Source organism: Anguilla rostrata, chromosome 7 (genome assembly GCF_018555375.3).
Source record: "Anguilla rostrata isolate EN2019 chromosome 7, ASM1855537v3, whole genome shotgun sequence".
NCBI classification, from domain to species: Eukaryota; Metazoa; Chordata; class Actinopteri; order Anguilliformes; family Anguillidae; genus Anguilla; species Anguilla rostrata.
Window position 1 is genome coordinate 6,509,090 of NC_057939.1, and position 22,463 is coordinate 6,531,552.

Below are 22,463 nucleotides of genomic sequence, written 5' to 3' on the forward strand. Positions count from 1 at the left end.
ATCTTAAAATATCGTTTTTCTTTCAATAAAAAGCTTATTTTTGTTTTTTGAGAAGGACCGAGATGGGGAATTTTCTGGTTGTCCAGCTCTGTGTGTTCCCAGTGAAGATCACTGGGCCCACTGTTCGCTCAGACCCTCCATTCCTCCCGTGTGGCAGTTGGTCGTTAGGCGGGTGAGCTCACCCAGGCATGGTGGCACCTCTGACCGAGGGGACACTCTCATGTCAGACGCACAACACTGACCCCAGAATAGGGCCTGAGGCTCACCTCACCTTCTAACTCTAGACCCCCCCTAGCCACTGAGTCAGAGCCGCAAGCAATTTTTAGGAGTGTAAAATATACCCCTCACTCTCCATTCAGTACGTCACTGCTCCTTTTAACATTGCGAGGACCATTCATAATCTTTTATAGTAATCACTGGACCCTGGGTGAAGGCCTGAGGGTAACTGATGATATTTTTAAGCTCCAAAGCAAAGTTGCCTATTTTTCATTAGTCATATTTACAATGGGAATGTGGACTTCATTACTGACTAATCAGGACAAACCTTGATTTTTGAAAGATTTTCAATGGTTCTCCAAATTGTTTATATTCTTTGACACTCTTATACTGTATGTGTAGGTCTCAGCAAGCTAGGATTGCCCTGCTAGGAAAGTATTTATCATCTTTATTCACAAAGTTGCAGTCATGTGAAGTGTATAACATCTCAGAGAGACAGTCGTTTGCCTACATATTCCTTACAAATGGAGTCGAATCCAATGACTCTCCTCATCGAATATCACCATTATATAAACCCCATCATTTTTCAAGGAAAGGAATATTTCCATCTGGTTTGTCGAGGAAAATAGTGTCTTCTCACATTCGTGACCAACATTCTAAAGCCTTGCAAATAAATAAGAGTAAGGATAAAGTACTTTATTTTTCCAAATACTTTACAAAATATACAGTATTTGTTTTTCTTTTTACTAAAATACTCACAATTGTCTTTGAAACAACAAAGCCTAACAATAAAGTAAAGTGAAGCTAAGTTACAGTTTTAGAAACTATACACACAATTTAATGATCACTTGACAGTACAATCTCTTTGCTATGTTACAGAGACGGACAGACACTCATACATACTCATACAGAGACAAACAGTTTCTCCATATATTTGAGCTTTCAGGGTACATACAGAACAGTCAGGCCGGCAAAAGCACTTCTTATGGAAACCATTCGGAGAAGCTTAGTACTGGAGTCCATTTCGTTTCATGTTAACAGACACAGAACAGAAGAAGTGCACATACAGTCAGTGAGCTTTACTGGAGTTTGTTGATCTGAGCTACATCTGAAGTGTGTAATGGGATTAACATTATCTGGTGTTGTTTTGTGCAGAGTACTGAAGAGGGGAAAGCTGGGGGCCAAGATATTTTAGATAAACCAAATTCTTTCTGTAATCAAACCTCTAAGGGTCTACTATTCACTGACTACAAACCTGGAAGAATTTCAGCTTGTTTTAGGGGACATACAGAAGTCCTGCCTACAAAACATGAATTATTTGGAGATTATTTGTAGCTTTGTAACAGAGGATGATTCATTATTTTATTAAATTCTCAAATGTCAAAAAAATATAAATCTGCCCAAAACCAACTTGAGGATCTTAATAGAATACCTCCAATTTAAGCTATATAGAAACGAATACACATGGAAAAAGATGCAAATGTACAGTATTGCTGTTTCAATGTTGTAATTCTGGAAGTATAGGAATCTCCATGCAGTAGCATTAATGCAATCACAGTAAACATGTCATGATTATAGGAACTATAGTAATTACACAACTATAGCAACTATGTACTAGCTATGCTTTTGCATGCAAGATCTACCATCTACTAACATGCAAAAATAGCTGCTTTTGAAAGGTTTCTATGCTAAGATCACTGTAGATGCATTCAAATTAAAATCTCACATCATTAGTAAACTATTAATTTTAAACTGGTTATCATGACATATTTATTTCATAAGCAGTATCAATAAACCTCTGTGTTTAATATAAAGCATTTTAACTGCAATTACACATAAATGATTTATCAAGTTCACTATTTAATTAAAAACACATACAATACAATGCAAATTAAATATCATTTATAATTATCATGAACCTTCCCATAAATAAAATCACAACAAACTCACTTTATCATTTTAACCATAATACAAGCTTCTGTCACAGTTGACTAGGTTGGAAAAAAAATATTATAACGGAAGACATCACTATCTATGTACATTCAAAATATTATTTACATGTTTGACATTCACTAAAGGGATTTACATTCCAGTGGAAGTACATATCTAGCATTACTGTATTCTATACATGTACTTGTGTACAATACACGATCAATTTATGCACATAGACTAAGTAGCACTCTATAGCACCTGCGTTTAAACTCAAGATTAGTCTGTTTTTCATTATGTTGCGCAGGCTGGGCTGTAAAATCTTTAAAAGTCTATTCTCTGGCTTGGGTTCCATCAAAATTCGTACTTAGCTTTGATTTAGGAGTACACGCAAGTGTTCGTTTAATTTTTGCTAACTGTAGAACTCGCCCAATGGTGTTTCTGAAAGAGATATAAGGGCAAGTACGTGTGTAAGGCAAAATTAAGGACAATTTTTGATTAAATTCAGGCCTCTGTGACACATTGGTCAGATGACATCAGAGGTGATGGGAGGCGGGTGTCTGGCATTTTCTGTACGCCGGTCTAGAAGAGTTTACATTCCACAGTAAACCAACCTCACATGATTTTGAACACCTGAAGAAAACAATCAGGCATTTCATAATCAGTGCTTTAAAACACAAAACCAGTCATATACTGTACATCTGCAATTCACATCCTTTTTTGGGGAGTGTGGGAAAATCTATGATAGATAATTGGATCCAAATATTTGTCATAGCAATTACAAGAAGATTCCAGCCCAAGGGTTTTACAAGGGCATGTTTGGTCCTTCATTATTATCTCTAGCTGCTTCACTGCTTCTTGATTAATGGTCTTCACCCAGCAAATATAAAATTCTCATAGCTCTACAGTGTCTTTACAGCACCATTATCTCATCGCCATGACGCCACTTCAATATCGTATCAATGTCATTGAGTCAGCTGGGTGGTTCTTCCAATCTGTCTAAAGCTTGTCTCTGCCTCAAGACCTTTTCGGGAAGAGGCTGGGAGAAGGAGATATTTCTAGAGTAGAGAAAGTTTTGTTTTTACACAGCTCTATAATTTCTTACTAATTGTAATGTCAACTGCCACATTTTAAAAGCCAACTGTATGGATTTTGGTAAAAGTTATCATGACTCAATGCTGTCTTTGTCAAACCGAAGCAAGAGTGTGATGCAAGCAGCAATTTAAATTAGCTTCAAATTATGTCATCGCAATTAGATGGTCATACGCTACTCACAAAATAATAAAAGCATAATTATTGTAAGAATATTCTGACTGAGAGGGTACAATTATTAACAACTATCCAAAAACATTTGGTCAGGAAATAAAAATGAGAACTAAAAAGAATTTTCATGCATTATACAATAAATGAACAATACCTCTCTATATATACACAGAATAATTCCCGTTTATCAAAAGGCATAACAATATTTTTTGTTCATCAAATTACCATTTTCCCGGATGCCTTTTTAAATAAGATACATGTATTCACAAAAACATCTTTTTAATCCAATTAAGAAAAAATTCTGAATCAAACCCCCTCCTCTTCTACATCCATATTCTTGGGCTTAAGGGAAAAGTGTTTGGCCTAAAAAATTTAAAAATAATTTTTTTTTTTTTCACAAAATATTGCATACCGGCAGTAAAGGCTGACAAATCATCAAAAAAGAGTGCCCTACATATGCTTGCACACCCTTGATAAAGATGAACTAAAAAGACTGTATAAAATAAATAATGCATTGATCTATATTGCACGCTCAAAAAAAGGGAAAAATATATCGTAAACTGACAATACAATTTTCTCAATAGTTTTGAGGTAGGCTTGGGATTGTTGTCTCGCTGAAAGATCGCAGGGAGATGCCAGGTTTCTGCCCAAAATATCTAGGTACTCACTGGAGTTGACATTGGCCTTAACAAGGGGACCCCTGGGACCAGTAATAATGAAACAACATCAAAGATCGTTTTACATAACATCAAAGGTTCGTCACAGTATTTCACCGTACGCATAATGCTCTTTTCAGCAGAAGCATCTGCCTTCCAATGCGAATCCTGCCACTCGTCCGAATGGCCATAAAGCTAAAGCTTGGTCTCATCTGACGATGAAGTCCGGTTCTAGTTAAGCTTAGCATTGGCTCGGGGCGTGAAGAATTTTAGAGGGAAAAGCAGCAAAAATACAGGCCTTGCAGAAGCAGAACTTCTTTCACATTTGCACAGAAAGACGTGTGTTCATCGAAATCACGCGGACCTCCTTTAAAAAAAATGGATGTGCTTTTAGATGATTGCATTGAGCGTATATTCTCCCCTTACACACACGGAAACCATTGCTGCGAATAATCTCATTAGTGAGATGAATTAAAAACCGATCAAATATCAGTTTAGTTCATTGTCACTTTTGACAATAATAAAACGTCCGGCCTTGCACGACTAGCGAATGTAAAAATCCGCCTTTCCGAGACCGTGTGCTATAAAACTGTCTCTGCTAACGGATGAAAAATAGAAATGCTCAATTACTCTAATAGCGGCCATTACACTTAATGAAAACGCATCTATCCAAATGATGAAAGGCCACCGGGGAGAGGGAACATGTCTTTTTCAGATAGATGCCTGACAGCGCAATTTGTCTCTCCCACCTCGAGCTCGATCAACAGGTAAACAGGTCGGGGAGCAATTATCACTGTCCAAAACTGCACCAATTTCGACCAAACAACGACCTAATGAGAACCTCTGATTTCAGGACGGCCTATCACGGTGGACTATTTGTGTCCTCGTCATCAGCCCGATCAGGGAGGACCGTGCGTATAAAGTGTGCGTATTATGGGATGTAACGCAGTGTCTTGCGAACACACCGCTCGTGCCGAGCGTGCATTGAGAACGAGTCAAGAGAGAGAAAGCCCTGGAGATACACCGCATCCACTCAGGACAGAGACGCCGCCGCAGCACACTCTGACGCATCCTGCACCACGAGGCTAATGTGTTCACAACCCCGATCCCAAAACGCATCAGATCAAACTTCCAGAGCAATATTCATGCATCAGCATTTTAGTTTTACTGAAACTGTACAGAGCATGCACTAAAACAAATACGAGTAAAAACGTATTTCACGTTGTCATTCTTTCTAAAAAATCAACGTAAGAAAAAGAAGGCATCCATGAGAGCAAAAAAAAAAAAGTAAGAAAAATTACATCACAGAGATAAGAGATTGAAGAAATGATTTTTTTAAAGCACTGGGTTCCCCCCATTCTCTCTTCAGAGGTGTTTCATCAGTGACAGGTTTAAAATCCCCCCCAACCTTCCCCCAATAGAGTGACCTTATCTGTTTTGGACTTAGCCTTTTCTCTATGGTAAAAAAAAAAAAAAACAATTAAAATAAAAACTCAGCGCAAAACGATTTTCGCAAATAATTTTTCCTTTTACATTTCAGGGAACGCACGAGGCACATCGTCTTCAGTTAGCAATACACATGACAGCAAGTAAATCAATAAGGAAAGGAACATATAAATGTAGCCGAGCTGTGCATCGTGAAAATACAAAGAAAGAGGAAAAAAGTCAACAAAAAGTGTCTTCCGCTAAATCCTCAGGGGGTCCCTCCCCCCACCCTATTGGTGAAGAGCTGGTTTCTGAGCCATCCTATTGGTTGAAAGTTGAAGCACTGGAATGTAAGCCACCCTATTGGTGGAGAACCGAAGCACTGGTGTGTGAGCACAGGTAAAAGAGTCAGAGAGGGAACATGAGCAGTCAGTGGGGGGAAGAGGATGCAGCTCGGGTTTGACTGGTACCACACATGCATATCCAGTAGCCTGCAGGCATCCAGTGTCCAATGGGAGTGAGGCGAGAGGGGCCGTGTCATCACCGTGGGGGTGCACGCGGCTGGCTCCTCAGGACAAAGCTCTGGACAAACTGGGGACAATCAGCAACACAGCTGCTGCCACGGCAACCGCCAGCACTGGAGTCCAGTCTCCCTCACTCCCCTGGCGACAGCATAAGCAAGGAGGTCAAAGGTCACAAACACCCTACAAAACACACAGGCACGAATAGACATGCGACTATGCACCCAGCCTTACACAAGCACTCACACACATAAATAAAAACCAGACACACACACACGCACGCACACACACGCACACACACACACACACACACACAGCTTTGTTCCATTCTTTAGCACCCTGGGGATAAGTCCTTTAAAAATATTTTGCGCTTTACGCTGTATGTTTATGGGCATAGCAGTGAAGCAATTCCAGGAAATGCCCAGTAAAAAACAACTCCACACATTCAACTCAATGACAGCCTCGCACGACTACACATACGTCTTCTTTAATCCTCTGTCATCACATATACATATCATTCCAAAGTCACCCATTTTTACCTTCATTCCAAAGACGGCTTCGCGTTCTAAAACTTCGTCTCTGCATTAACACTACCCAGAGACGAGGGCCCACTGCTGAAGTTCATAAATATTTAGCAATAATTTATGGGGAAGTGGGAGTTTGTCCCAGCATCGAGCTTGCCGGTAGCTGGCCCACACTCACAGCGAGGCACCGATGCCGAGCGTTGAAAACAGCGTTGAATTATTCATTTTGGCTCAAAACAGCGCTCTCTACAATCTGGAGCGGGGCCATAAAAATGATTGCACGTTGCCATGTTCTTTCGCGACTGAAATGTGTCAGGCATACGTGTGACGGTTTAATAAATAACCGCAAATACTCCAGTAACGTAACCCGCCCTCATTTACAATCTGTCGGGAGTAACACCTCGGTGAGAGCGGATTTAATATCTGTATGTTTGCCATTAACGGGCCACGCTAACCAGCTCCGTCCCTATAAGGATATCCATGCAATACAACCGAGTGGATCGTTAAAAGTCACACTCAGTGTGCTGATGGGTGTAGGGCCGACCCGTTTGGGGAGCCCTGTCTTCACTGCTAAGGCATTTCCTCATTTTCCATCATGCGCGAATCCCCCAAAGTGGGCTGTGTTTGCGCATTAAGAACAACATTAAATTAGTAATCTACTTCAGGCGTGAACAGTGTAAGAGTGCGAATGCTGAAACGCAACCTCATTCAGAGGAAAATGGCTGTCACTGGCCGCAATCAGGTGAAGGGGTAACAGTAAAGCACTATACTGCATCACATTAAATTTATGTGTCGCTGATTTATATATCACTGTACGTAAGATTTATATATTGCAGATGTGCCACCTATATCAAGGTAAGCAACCACGTCCTGGTGTCAGTCATTTATATAAATCAAGTGTGAGCACAACCTTGGGAAATGATCTTAAGATCGCATGTAAGTTTAAATCCAAGACCGTGTTCATAAATGAGGCCCTAGAAAAATGAATCCACCTTTGGTTTGGGTCAATAAAAAAAACTCCAGCAATGTGGGTGTCTTGTATGTCTGAAACATTTGAAAGCGTGTGTCAGGAGTGCTTCTTTTCCAGATGTCATAACTGTCATTAATTTCAAGGGGCCCCAGGACAAAGTAGTTTCAATTTCAAGGAGGAGGAGCAGGCGTTGATTGTGATTTCCCCTTCAGTGCAAAACTTCATCTTCATCCTTCCGCTTTGCCTCAGCATTTCCCACATTAGATTTCTATAAGTCATTTCTCTGCAAGGTTTAGCTAATGGTCTGTTTCACCCCATTTGGTGCTAGTCTCATAGAGGCAGAACACTTAAGACAAGTTTACTGCAGCGAAAACCAGCACTGGAATGAATGATATATAACAGGCACAAGGCTCTTACACATGGCACAAAGCACTCAAAGCTAAGTGTGAGAGAACTACCAGCGTAAAACCATGCCACAGATTCTACAAAGGGGCAAATTCACAGAATGCGGACTTCCTGTGTGTCCTTACCAAATTGTGAATTAAACTTGTGCAGTCATATCCGTTCATGGATTGAAACAGAACAGACGCTGGTGTGTTGACTGTCCTATATGCAAATGTACTCACAGCTGTACACAAATGTAATAATGTGCAACGACACTGCAGGTATGTCTGTAACTCATGTCTGCAGTCCATGTAATAAAATATGCTGTCTCCTACCCCAGCCGAATCTAAATCAAATTCTAGCTCCTACGGTTTGTGCAATGATATGAGCTCTGCAGTACATCATTATTTACATCAGTCAACGGGCTCAGTTTCAATGTGCTGTAATTACTTAGTAATTACTTTGTAGTTGCGCAGTTACAAATGCCTGTGATTTCAGCTTTGCCTCAGGCACTCAGAAAGGCTGTCGCAAAGGGGCGGGATGTTTATCTGAGTCCCTGGTCTTCCGGGAGGATAAATAAAGGCATACTCGTACCTTCTCCTCTCTAGGACGAGAGCTCCGACCACCAACACCAAATCAGGGCCACTATTACAATCATTCCTATGAAGGGGATGGAGAGAACAGGGGGCTCAGACGGGGGGGTGGAGCTCTGAGGAGAAACAAGGGATTGTGGGGGATGGAGGAAGAAGGAGGAGGAGGAGGAAGGAAGAGGAAGGAGGAAGGAGGAGGAGGAGGAGGTGAGAAAATAAAAAAAATAAAAAGGCAAGAGAGTAAAAGACAAAAAAAGAAACAATTACATATGGAATGGTAGATATATATAGATAGAGTAATAGATAAATAAAACATGATCAGGTAGGCATAGGCAAATAAATGTATGCAAACAATAGATAAATGAATGATTAGATAGATAGATAGATAGATAGATAGATAGATAGATAGATAGATAGATAGATAATCATAAAAATACCAGATTGTTTGAGTTTTCACAGAGAGTGAATGACAAGGTCAGTGTTGGGTATAAATATGTACATGCATAAACACAAAAGCGTATATCCAAGAATACATGAAGGGATGCAACAAAATAATGAAACGAGAGACAATGTAGGGAGGGGAAACAGAAAAGAGACTGTGATTAGGACAGCTCCAAAGATTGATAATGACAAGATGGGAACCCGTGCTGTTTAAACTTTACTTCCTACTTCGGCCCTCTGCTTGCTGGAGTTCCATCATGAAATGTGCTACTTGTGTCAGCACGGTAGCACAGTTCTTGCGGTTCCTTCACAAAGCATCTACCATGAGAAAGTTCAAGGTTTTTCAGTTCATAGAGAGGACTGAAGCAACAGCCAAGGTTTCCATCTTGCCATTATAAAATCTCTGTCCGCACCAACCAGGGTTCCCCTCCCAGCTGAAGCTTCTATTTGCTGGTAAAGTGTGATGTCAGGTTCCCTAGCAACAGCACTTTTGGATCCAATCCAAAATTCAAATTGGACACAAAAGCTCAGATTAAGTTTTCATGTACAATTATCTCAGGTACCCGTTTCAGTACATTGCTGAAACCACAATAACAAGGCCTGAACTACAGAAAAGCTCATTAGCTGCCTCATTAGCTACTTTTATGCCTAACATTTAAATTTCACTTCACTCTTAGTTCACATATTAAATTCACTGACATATCATTTTCAAGACAAAAATACAGCAAATTTGAAGAAAAAGCATGTTTGTGTTATAAGTGGTACATAATCAATAAATTCATAAACATTCAAATAATTGCTGCTTTTCAGAAGTAAATTTTTATTCCTCTTTTCATGATTTAAAGTGTATTGACAACTTTGTAGCTAAATATTGAACAGTCATTTCAATGTTCTGCACCTCAGAACACTGAAGTTTGTTAAGTATGTTTGGTTATTTGCTTGGATCCCAAGTTGTAACTGTCATGCCTGTTGCTAGGATACTGACAAATGCACTTACTAGCACGTTAGCTATTAGCACATTATCATCTCAGCCAGGAGAAAACCTGGGAGAAGTGGTCTGTAGAGTGGTGTGGGGGGGAGGGGCTAATCACAGGTTAATCTACAGCTACGAGGGGCAGATGAGTGATGTCATACAGGTGTGACCAGGCGTGTCACATTCACAGCCACATTCTACGAGATTGTGCCTGGCCCTTATTCAATGTTCTCTTGATATTATATAATTCCACCGCTAGAATCCTCCGTTGGTTAATTCAACTCTAACAGAGTGGGACCAAATGTTATGTTCGATTTGAAGTAACACTGTTAGAGTTTAATTAACACTGGCTTTTTTGACTGTGTATGCTCAGTTAACCTATTATTCATTCCATAGGAATTTTTAAATGTTATTGTTCCATTATTGGAATCCATAAGATTAGAAACCATTCTCTGCAGCTAAATCCCTGTAGTGTCACACAATATAGACACTGAGAATTAAATTAACGTCAACTGCTCAGAGGGTAGATAATGTTTCTGCTATGAAGTACTCAGAACTGCTCTTGATTTAGTGCTTAGAAACCATTCCAGATCTTTCTTGTTGCTAATGTTGCAACTATTGGAAGCACCTAATGCGGATAAAGTACCATGCAAAATTCAAGAATGTCAAAATTTATTTAGTGTTTATTATATATTTATTCTAAAGTTAATATCTATTTTAGTACCTCTGGGGAAACTGACAATAAAACAAAGAATGCAAAATCAGCTGCACCTTCACAAAGCTTTATGGCTTATTCAGTCTTATTTTGTCTTAGGCAGATCTTCCAGATGAAGGAGAGGGGCATATTTAAATTCCAGCGCTATGCTTTTATGCTGCAGTCGTTTATGAGAGGGACGCTTTGTTGTGAACAGATAAGACGGTGACAGGACAGCGATCTGGGGGGCTATGTGGACAGAGACAGCTGGGCATGACGCGGACGTGCCGCTCGAGACAAACGCGAAGGGCTGAGGGAGAGGCCGAGCCCCAGAGAGAGGGCGCAGGCAACGTACGTTAGTGAGAGGGCGTTAGCAACAGGACGTTAGCGAGAGGGCGTTAGCAACAGGGCGTTAGCGACAAGACGTTAGCGCTGCTGCTGTGGTCACAGATTCAGCAGAGATGGTGTGACATCACAAGATGCAACAGTGAAATCATGACTGTCATCATTATTGAGATTCATTAAAAAGCAGCACACATTGCACAAGATACAAAGGGGAAAAAAACTGTAAAATAAAACTTTGTTAAACCTTTCAATTTCTTTCAACAACAATCACACCCATGCTATGGCAACTGTGGCCAGTATTACACATACATTGGCAAGTGCCCAGAACTTTAAAAGAGGTCAGAAGATGAACTCCCAACCACTCCTTTGCTGCAACCAATAGAAACCCATTTTACTTTTACTAGCATAGGTTGAGAGAAGTGGACGCTTTAAATCCCGTCAGTGAACCAAAGAAGTGGCATCAGACGCTAACAGTGGAATGCTCAGCGGTTATTATGAGAGTCTGTCGGATCTGTGACCTCTGACCCCCGTGACGCCTCACCTGCGCCTTCCTCCCCATCAGTCTGCCCAGCTCCTCGCGGTAGCGCTGCAGCTCGCTCTCTAGCTCCGCCCTCTCCCGCTGACTGCAGTCATACAGGCCCTGCAGCTCCTGAAGCTCCGCCTTCAACCCGTCACACTGAGAGAGGGAGAGAGAGAGACAGAGAGAGAGAGACAGAGAGACAGAGTAAGAGAGAGAGAGTGACAGTGTGAGAGAGACAGAAATGAAGAGAGAGAAAAAAGTTGAAGGCGAGGGAGAGGAAAAAGCAGAGCGAGAGGTAAAGAGAGGGGAAACCAAGAGAGTAGTCAGAAAAATAAGAAAAAAGAGAATGAAGATGGTTCTGTTCATGACAATATACAATGTCACATTGTCCAAGTTCAATTTTATTCAATCAAGAATGACACAAGGTTTATGATTATAATATTTATGCAGACAGCCTCTTTGTAAACTGAATAGCTTGGTTGCTATCAACAACTAGTCACAGTGGCCTTAAAACAGAATCAGTCTTTATCTCAAAACCATTCACTTAATAATGTTTCATCCAAATTTTGTATCTTACTCAGTTATCCTGTATACATAGACAAACACACAGGGCCAACCACGTAAGTTCCATGACACCAATTACTGGTAGGAGCAATTTTCAGCTGTAAGTGAAGGCGATTCCCAAACTGTGGGTCAGGGCCCACTGGTGGGTTATGGGTAGGCTTGAGGAGGACCCACTGGTGGGTTATGGGTAGGCATGAGGAGGACCCACTGGTGGGTTATGGGTAGGCTTGAGGAGGGTTCACAAGATTCACCTGGAAGATGTTTGTCTTAATGCACTTTCGTCAACATTCACATTCATCACCACACTCTGCAGCTGCTACATGCACTCCACCAAATACAGTCTACATGCACATGTGCTGACATAGATTGAAAACATACTTATTCCAAAATTTGAACATAAGTTCATCCACATTTTATGAAGGGGAATCAATTAACTCAGTAAGAGGGGTTGAGAATCTCTGGTCTACTTCAGCCCTTTCCAATTTAATCAGATGCGAAGCTATACGCATACTCATAACTCATGAGTCTTTCATAATCCATCCATCCATCCAACCATCATCTATACCCTTATAGCTCATAGCTTATCCTGGGCAGGGTTGAGGGGGGTGCTGGAGACTATCCCAGCATGCATTGGCCGAGAGGCAGGGCTAGGCTACCCACCGCACCACCGTGCCTTCCCAAGTCTTTCAATATATATTTTTTAAAAATTGTCCGCCAGGTAAAAAGGCACTTACCTCCCTCTGCACCTGTGCGGCCCTCTCCTCGGCCAGCTTCAGCTGGTCCCGGAGGGAGAAGATCTCGGCGAAGCCCCCGTTCCAGCTCGTGGGCGTCACGGGCTTCCCGTCGAAGGAGATGTTCTTCTGGATGGACGCGTCCACCAGCCGGCAGTTGGCTTTGGGCTGGGTCATGCTCATGTAGCTGCCGGTCAGCTCCTCGTCGGACCCGCCCCCCACGTCCCTCTTCCCGGTCGCCCGCGTCGCCCCCGCCTCCGACTCGTCCTCCTCCTTCAGGGCCAGGTACACGTCGTTGGAGCTGTTCCACAGCGGGGAAGCGGACATCTTACATCAGTGCACAGCGTATTGGTAGTAGTAGTAGTACTAGTACTAGTACTAGTACTAGTACTAGTACTACAACTACTACTACTACTACTACCACTACAACAACAACAACAACAGAGTAAGCCAGCCAACAACGTATTAAGAAAGTTAGGTGTAGATAAAGGTGATAGATAGAAGTCTATTCTATCGATACACGGGAAGACTGTGAATGATAAAGTGATGTGTGAATGCGAAAAATAAACGGCTGTAATTTAGGGAAACGTGCGACCGGGACACGACCAATAAACAGACAGCGCGGCGCGGCCCCTGACCCTTTCCTGTGCAGCTGCAGCAGCTGCAGCCTCTCCGACAGCTGCCTGTTATCGTCCTTCAGGGCCTGGCACTCGTCCTTCAGAGTGCGACACTCCTCCTTCAGCTGGCCCACGTCACCTGTGGCGAGGGGGCGGGCGCAGGGACGAACCAAAATCACAGGAACAGAGAAACACAGAGAACAGATGAGCGCGAGGAGAGAGATGAACCAACCGACAGCGATCATTACCAAAACTATCATTACAGTAAATTACAGGCATTTAGCAGATGCTCTGATCCAGGGCGACTTACACTTACCACCTTCTGGTCCAAGACATGGAAGTTGTTAGTGCTGAGGCAGATCCTGCTTAAAATTCTATATAAAATCAGGCGCCTGTGTATTCTCTAGTTCTGTGCTTAGTCTGGACACCATTTTGAGAAGAGCAGTATAGTCACAGATTTACTAGCAGTACACATCGTGTGCTGTGGCAGTGCTGGCTGTGTGGTTTCAAAGAAAGGTTATGTAGAACAATAGCTTAATGAATATGCATGCAGATCAACACGTGCCTCGTATAGAGGTCAGAGCTGTGAATGGGCAGTGTGTGTCTGTTTCTCATGGGCAGGTTTTCACTCATCAATATCATTGAAAGAACAGACTGTAAACACAGCGAGTTGTACCGTATATTTAAATTGGATGATTCATATGCTAATGAACCTTTGGATGCCCCTTCATATTTTGACTAATGCAGTGAAGATTACTCTATAATTACCTAAGGCCTACAGAGCTCTTTGTATTTAGTTTTTTTTTTTACACACATATTAATTTATTGTATGTCTGCTTTGCAGGTGGTAAGAAGAGTCACCTCACTGGGCATCAATAAAGTCATGATTCTATTCAATTGTAACCATAGTTACAGGGCTCAACATCAGCAGAAACACCCCGGGATTTCAGGGTGGTTTGCAACTGCACGCATTGATGAGCACTAAATGAGCAAGTGTTGACACTGGGTAGTCGATGTTCAGCGAGAGTGAGCGAGACGGAGAGAGAGAGGGGGGGTAGAGACAGAGACAGAGAGAGTGACGGAGGAGAGAGGGGGTAGAGACAGAGATAGAGAAAGAGAGAGAGACAGAGAGAGAGAGAGGGGGTAGAGACAGAGACAGACAGAGTGAGGGAGGAGAGAGGGGGTAGAGACAGAGATAGAGAAAGTGAGAGAGACAGAGAGAGAGAAAGAAGGCACATTGTGGATACATGGAGGCAGAAGGCTGCATTTCTTGAGACATGGGGGACACGAGAGAGAAAGCAACAGGTATAAACATTAAACACATTAAATCATGCCGAGAATGATTTGTGTCACAGACGTTTAGCTCAGTCGATGTTTTTGGCCCTGGCTGTTGGTGTCTTTCTGTGAAGTGCAGACCTCAGGAAGAGAAACTGTGCCCAGGAGATAGAGGGAGAGTGAAAGTGACTCCTTCCAGAGAAAGCAGGCAAGGGACCATCAGACGACAAACAAAGGAAGGAAACAACGCCGCACAGACCAGCGAATGGAGAACAGAAAAAAGGCCTTTGTCAGTCCCGAGACTGGGTGATGCTGATCATATGCTCCTCTGCTTTGTTTGGAGAGAAGGAGCGTGTGTCCACGCTCGGTTCGCTCCCCTGTTGAAGCGAGCGTGTAATGCGATTACCTGCTTCCTCCTTCCCGGCTGCTACGAGCTCAGCGGCAGGGTCCTCGTGCTTCCCCCTGAGCCCGCACATGACTCTCATCAAAGGCCTTAACTGAAGTGTTAGGAACTCAAGACGCCAGATGAATGTCAAATATGGGTTTTGCTTTGTGACACGTACATCTCTCTCTCTCTCTCTGTCTCTCTCTCTCTCTCTATTCTCTCTCTCTCTCTCGCTCCCTCTGTCTCCCTCTTTTTGCGACTTGAGACAGTTAAGCAGTCTGGCTGGAAAAGTCCAATCTGGCAACCTTGCTGGCTTAGCATAATATCCTCAACTCTTGGCCTTTTTTGGCGAGTTTTCTACCGCTAACAACCACATTTTGACAGCTGGAATCATTATTTCAGCTGCAATAATTAGGTATAATAATAAAATCAAGTTCACTATGAATTCGATTACGTAATGCTTGTAAAATTAAGCACTGGAATACGTGATTGCTTACTGCGGTTTTTCCACTGTGGGTTTATTCTTATTGCCGCTGTAGAGTAAACTCCCGAGGACTGAGGGAGAATTTTATTGATGTTAATTCAAGAACCATAATGGAAGGACGGATTTGGTGGAGAGTGATTTCAAGTTGGGTAATGCAGTGTGATTCGCCAAGAATGATATACAGTACAGTTACTGCAGCGTGATTGGTGGAGAATTTAATACAGGAAAGGAGTAGCTATAGTGTGATTTACAGAGAGTGATATAGTGGGGAAGTGGGCTGTGATTGGTCGACAGCAAGAAAGAGCTTCACAGCGAAATATACGGTTGTGCTGATGGAGAGTAAAGTGCAGTAGTGTAGTGGAAAGCGGTTGGTTGTGAGGGATATATAGACAGGACAGAAGTTAATGTTCTTAAGGGCTGAGAGCCTGTGGTCACTGTGGTTGTTTCTGTAGGAAAACCCTGAAAAGTGGCAAACTCCCAGTGCAGTAGAGGTATGGGGCATGTCGGCCCCAGCCGAGGCGTGACTTGGCGGGATGGCGTTAGCGGCCGCCCCGTTGGCGCTGCAGGGGATTGTGGGGGACACTCACCCTCGCGCCGCTCCTCCTGCCGCCGCTGGCTCTTCATGGCGAGCTCGGCGCGCAGCGTGGTGATCTCCAGCTCGTACTCCTGCGTGGCGGCGTGCAGGCGCTGCAGCTCGGCCCGCAGGCGGCACAGCTCCTCCTGCAGGCTGGCGATGTCGTTCTCCCGCTCCGCCGCCGCCTCCTCCGCCGCCTGCTGCAGCTCCAGCACCTCCTCCTGCGCCGCCCGCAGCTCCTCCTGCGCCTCTGCCAGCTCGCTCTCCTTCTCCTCCTCCAGGCTGTCCATCTCCTCCTGCACTGAGCGCAGCTGGGCTGGGGGCGGGGTTAAGAGGCGGCTGTCATTCATTTTTTTTCACAGAGTAACCCAACTGACATTACGGAACCAACTGACATTATGGAACCAACTGACATTTCGGAATCTGAGTCACTAAGTTACACTTAGTTTTAAGGAGTCAAGGAATGATTTTTATAGTTTTTTCCCATGTTGTCCCAGTTTCTTTCCCTCTGGAAGATTTGTGACAACCTGATAAATTCTGATGTTGATATATAATCTAATGATAAAAAACCCTATTAGTTTCAAGCCACACATTTCAAACCACACTCAATATCCCTTATCCTGAGTACAAATAGATAGAGATACCTACGGGCACACTGAATAGTATATATGAGGCTAGGACTCCTAGTCTGCCAGGTCTTGCAACTGAACAGTTGTGAGGATAAAAAATAAGACAGTTAGGCAGGTTCACTATAAGGGAAGGCAAAAATATAGTAGCCTCTGTAATGGCCGACTGTTTTTTAAGTTAAGTTAAGGCCCGTGTTTGTTGCTGGCAGCAGATAACACAGAAAAGGCTACAGCACAGGTCAGAGATCACTGCGTCCATTTTTCCAGGTTGTTTAATTTGCTTCATAACTCTCGCTAATCAACGTAATTGCATGGGAAAGGGAGCCAGGGGGGCATGCACCAGTAAAGGCCTGCCAAGAACAGAGTGCCAAAAACCTGCCAGGGATTAGAGTTTGGGTGAGGGAGCAGGACACGGGTGCAGGGCCCAGGGCTGTACGGGGTGAGGTAGCAGCTTTAACCCCGTCAGTAATGCCCTACAGACACACACAGCAGGCGCGTGGAAGCCTGGAGTGCCTGCCCTCACACACATCCACTGCTCCTCACAGGGTTTGTGCAGCAGTGTGAGAAACGCATACCGCGTGAGTGTATGGGTGTGTGTGTGTGTGTGTGTGTGTGTGTGAAAGTATGTGTGTGTGTGTGTGCTTACATGCAAAGGACTTTAGAAGACATTTTGTGGTTTCTTTCTGTTAAACAGGTCTTCTTAGAAGTAAGAAGTGAGGAGGAAAGAATCATGGAGGTCTAACAAATGCATATGACAGAAAATCAAAGGCCTTGGCATGAAAGGACTCAGGGATGCTTCTTTTGTTGTGGTGGAAGAAGGGAAACATGGGAGAATCCTGCATGCCATTTAGATCAGAGCACATCAACAAGCCAAACGGATTTCCCCTCCAAGATCTTTCTAGATTGATGGAACTCTATTTCCCTCAACATTTTAACATGGCCCAGCCAATTACGTTCCTGCTTTCTTATGTCATGCTGATCCCAGCTGCAGTCCTGGTGCTACACGGCCCAGCTTGTCAGGACACTTGGGTGCTGTATTGAGCATAGATGACCTGTGGCCCTTGTATGACCATATCAACCAGTGCTTGATTTATTGCTCTGGCGATCGCTCAAAGAGCCTGTAGTGTCAGGCTGGATGGATTGCGACTGTCAGAGTGTATTCCTGCCTCCCACCCAGTGCATGCTGGGATAGGCGCCCGCGGCAGTGGCTCTGATATTTAAGCTGTATCCTTTCAGTTGCATCCTGAGCTATGAACGCCTGGGATCCGTTCTGATGAGTGTGTGTGTGTGTGTGTGTGTGTGTGTGTGTGGTGAGCAGCACGGTTACCTTGCAGCCTCTGGATCTGCCGCATGAGATGTGTGTGTGTGTGTGTGTGTGTGTGTGCGTGTGTGTGTGTGTGCTGGTTACCTTGCAGCCGCTGGATCTGCCGTGTGAAAGCCTCAGCCTGGTGGGCGCTAGACAAACGCTCGTCCTCTAGAAGGCCTGCAGGCAGAGGGGGAATGAAGGGTGGCAGCGGTAAGAGCGGGGATCGCACCGCTTCACTCACAGGGATGGGGATGCACCTGCATTTACAGCAGGGTCTTACAGTATGTTAAGCTACAGCAGTACTGTGAGGGAACACTAAAACAGATTCCTCGCAAGTTCTGTTGCTATGGCAGTTAGGTTTCTTTACTTGATTTGGTCACTTTACGACATTTTCTTAAATACTATTTTTTTAAAATGAGGAATTCCCATTGCATTTGTAGGCCCATCCATTTGCTTCAACGCGCTCTGTCAGTGTAGTAGAGCGCAGATTAGAATGGCTGCCTTCCCTGGCTGGGATTTCCTTTCACTCTGCAGTCCACCAGCTGAGCCACACGCAGGACTACATTTCCCATAAGGCCTGCACAGAGAGAGACTGCAGCAGGGGAAAACCCTTCAGACCGATGCATTCCTGCTTCAGTTCCATAACGTCCCGCAGTTATCCAAACCACAGAGGACCTGGTACAGTCAGGATTAGATTCCAGACCACAGGGCATATCTCCAAATTAAGGACTTGGGCTCTACTTTCCCAGACTTTTTTTAAATTAATTTTTTAAATCCAAGACAAAGTCAACTTGCAGCATGTGGGGTTGTTTTTTTGTTGTTGTTTTTTTTATCCTGATCTGGATCCCTTCTTGGTAATCCCTCCTGACACAAAGGCATCTCAAACCGCACGTCCTCAAATGCTATCCTGCTGTAAGGCTGCCAAATGGTACAGTCCTACGTTTGAGTTTACATAAGGTCATCAGAGTGGTGTTCAGAGCAGCTGACTTTGACCATAAAGTAATATATTCAAATTCATTTGCAAAAACGCAATTGGAAATAGTTACAGAATGTGCAAAAAATGAAACCTTTTTGTGATCTATTTCCCCTGTCATACAGGTTCCCAGACCAACAAAAGGTTATTATTGAGCATAACATAGACATATAATAAAGGGAAAGTGCAAACTGAACACAAGTTTCAGAAGGCATAGTGCGTGCCTGCCTGTCTTGCTCTACTGGGAAATGGAGTGTCTTGATGAGCCAGTGCTATGACAGGGTGAATGACTAAGACCTCAGCAGCAATGGCCGTGGAAGTAGCAGGGCAGCCCTAAGTGGAAACAGCTGTTTGCGGAGGAACCCTGACAGCTGAGCATGCTCAGTAAGAGTCACCCAGGGGGCGATGTTACAGCACGGTTTGGAAACACAAAAAGTTCCTTAAGAATGCAGCTGTCGGAGGTCACAGCTTAAATCGCATTACAGTACACCCAGTGGGTTCACAAGAAGCCACTGAGCGCGCTCAATACAGAGGCTTCCCGAGGCATCCATTCACAGCAAAGTGATCAACTAAACAGCAAAGTCGTGCCTTCAGCTCATTGTTAATATATTTATTATGTATTCAGTTTGGTAAATGACTTCAAAATGGGCACATATGAAGGAATTTAGTGCACATATGAAGAAATGAACATAGAATTCCCGATACTGAGCAAAAGACAGCTCATGGGCTCCCTCATCTAAACATGAGCTCCCAATATGTACCATGGACATTGTAGTCATGTATTAAAATCCTGGACCCATATCCATCAAAAGGTTAGTAACAATGTATGAACATGGGAAACCTGGTTCTACTGTAGAACAACTCTCCTATTATGGGATGTTTAATGAATATGAGCCTGGATCAGTAGAAGTAGGGCTCACCCTGCATCTCTAGGAAGCTCTCCTCGTGTTTTTGGGACACCTCCCTGGCCTCCTCCAGCTCGAGGAGCAGCTGCAGGACCTGGGCCCTGAGCTCCTCAAGCTCCTGCTCCTCCGACGTCAGCTCCTCGTTCCGCTCCTCCCCGTCCTCCGGCTTCTCCTCCTTCACGCCCTTCTCCTCCTCCCCATGATCCTTGTCCACATCGGTGCCCTCCGCCTCTTTCTCCTTCCTCCGCTTGTTCTCCTCCAGCACCTCCCTCTCCTTGACAGTTAGCTCATCTCCCATGACTGTTTTGTCAAATTTCAGGTCGCAAGTGTCGTCTGAGATGGGGGAGAGAGAGAGAGAGAAAGAGAGAGAGAGAGAGAGAGAGCGGGGAACACAGAAACTCAGTTTCAGCCATTTTCTTCTCTGTGTGGAACAAACTGTACCCTTCATTACTTTTCTGAACAACTGGATCAATGAATTCCTCGTATCACAGTACTGCCCACAGGGAAGACAACCCTGATCCTGGAGTGCCTGGGAAGTTCCTGGTTTTTGCTCCATCTAAACTTAAAACTACCCAACTGGATTAATTATGAGGCTTAAAGAACTCCGGTGACCATGTGTCGCAGATGCGCAGCGTTTTACCAGGCTCAGAATATTCCAGCTTCAGGCTCTTAATAATCCATCAGACTCTTGGGATCAAGCTCGGATGGAACATATGTGTTAAAGTGCGCCCCCCTGTGGCAGTATAAGGAAAGCTATAAATAACAGTGACAGGAACCAGCATCTAGCTCTCTCTCTCTCTCTACCTTTCTACCTCTCTTCCCTTTATAATGAACACGACATTTGCTCTACAATCATACATTCGTACTTTCAAATTATATTTTTTCTCTTTCATTACCAAATGTGGCTTTTCTTAGTCATTTTGTCAGTCAGTGAAAAAGAGGCTCTCCTCCAAACCTTGCCCCCCCCCCCCCAAGTTAAAATTCCTCTGGGCTGTGAACATGGCATTGGACTCAGGAGAGGGTACAGAAAGTACACTCCCCATATATTTACAGAATCAGAGGAGCTTTTTTCATTCATATAAACAGATTAGTGTTTTCAAGGAGCCAATTTACATCGTATTTATCACAATAAAGCTAATTGTCTGTCAGCAATTCTTCAAAGGAGAATTAGCACACTCTGTACTGTCTGATAGAGTATTATAAAGTGTAGCTCCTGTTTGCTGGGGTGGGGGGGGGGGTGATGGGAGTGGTCTACACCACCCATTATAATCAATCTCAACAGTTTCCAAGTCTCCTGTCTTAATTGCCTGCCAGATGTACAGTAGCTCGACTAAAGAGTGTTGCCTTAGCGTTCAAAAGCAGTTCTTGTTATGAAAATGAAATGAACTGACATTATCTAATTAAAATCCAGTGCACACAGTTTGTCCTGTAATATATACTAATATATAAAGAGAGAAAGAAAGAGAGGGGGGAATGGGGAATAGAGTGAGAGGGGGGGATAGAGAGAGAGAGAGCTATTTTGATAAGAATGGAAGTTAAATTTGGAACGTGAGTCTAACCGCATTGGATTTGGGGGTTCATGAGTAAACACAAGAGCCCTGCCTCTGAGTAAGTCCGTCTGGACTCGCAGATCACGCCCCTTCGTCAGGCCAGACGACACAGGCCTCTGATCCTCTTAGAGCTCGCGCCCGTTAGCGATTACAGGAGTCCCCGTGTGCCCCTGCGCGTGGAGCCCAAGTGTCAGAGATGAGCTCCCCGCAGGGAGGGAGATGAGGTCACTACAGCCCTCTTAGCCTCATCAGAATACGTCTGCACACGAGTGAGCTCACTGACATGAGACTAATGAGCGCGAACATTCTCACACACACACACTCACACACACACACTCACACACTCGTGTTCGCCTACACACACACACGCTCATACACACACACACATAAACACACACCTATACACACACACGCACACTCGCGTGCGCCTACACACACACTCATACACACACGCGCACACACACATATATACACACACACTCACACACTCGTGTGCGCCGACACACACACTCATACACACACACACTCATACACACACACTCGTACACACACACACACACATGCACACACACACATACACACTCGCGTGCACCTACACACTCATACACACATAAAAAACATACACACAAACACACACACAAACGCATGCATGCACGCACACACGCGCACCTCTTTGTGTGGGTTTCCCTGTGGATTAGCACCAAAAGACATTTCACTCTGAGGAAAGAGAGAGTGTCACTAATCAGCCCCAGCTGACGATTAAAGTCTTTCACATGTTGATCAAATAGTCATGAGCTACCGAATCCCACAATCCTTCACTCCTTCCCAAACTTCTTCCCTTCATTGGAAGCAGCAGAGTGAGGCATGCCAGCACTTAAAAAACAAGCAGTCAATATATCTGAATTCACTCAGCAGGCTACCTGGCGGCAGTTTCCATTTAAAAAGACCTCAGCTGCACACAGCTCTGACAGATCTGAGATACGTCAATAATGGGTCCGTGCGGTGCATTACCGGAATGCCCC

The 22,463-nt window shown here is 43.9% G+C and overlaps 1 protein-coding gene across 5 annotated transcripts in view; it reads right to left on the reverse strand.

The window, feature by feature from the left end:
• Positions 1–891: 891 nt before the first annotated feature.
• The window catches only part of ccdc136b (coiled-coil domain containing 136b), a 36,601-nt gene continuing 15,029 nt past the window's right edge, over positions 892–22,463 (reverse strand). For 3 of the 5 annotated variants that reach the window (XM_064342517.1, XM_064342520.1, XM_064342521.1), the window contains exons 2-9: positions 19,907–20,224; positions 18,116–18,190; positions 16,095–16,397; positions 13,385–13,502; positions 12,750–13,047; positions 11,473–11,607; positions 8,483–8,597; positions 892–6,151 (exon numbers count right to left, since the gene is read on the reverse strand). In XM_064342517.1, the coding sequence (XP_064198587.1) occupies positions 8,493–8,597; positions 11,473–11,607; positions 12,750–13,047; positions 13,385–13,502; positions 16,095–16,397; positions 18,116–18,190; positions 19,907–20,224 (1,352 nt within the window). In that variant the 3' untranslated portion in view covers positions 892–6,151; positions 8,483–8,492. The remainder of the gene's footprint in view (positions 6,152–8,482; positions 8,598–11,472; positions 11,608–12,749; positions 13,048–13,384; positions 13,503–16,094; positions 16,398–18,115; positions 18,191–19,906; positions 20,225–22,463) is intronic. The other 2 variants (XR_010331116.1, XM_064342519.1) reach the window with 2 other exon arrangements.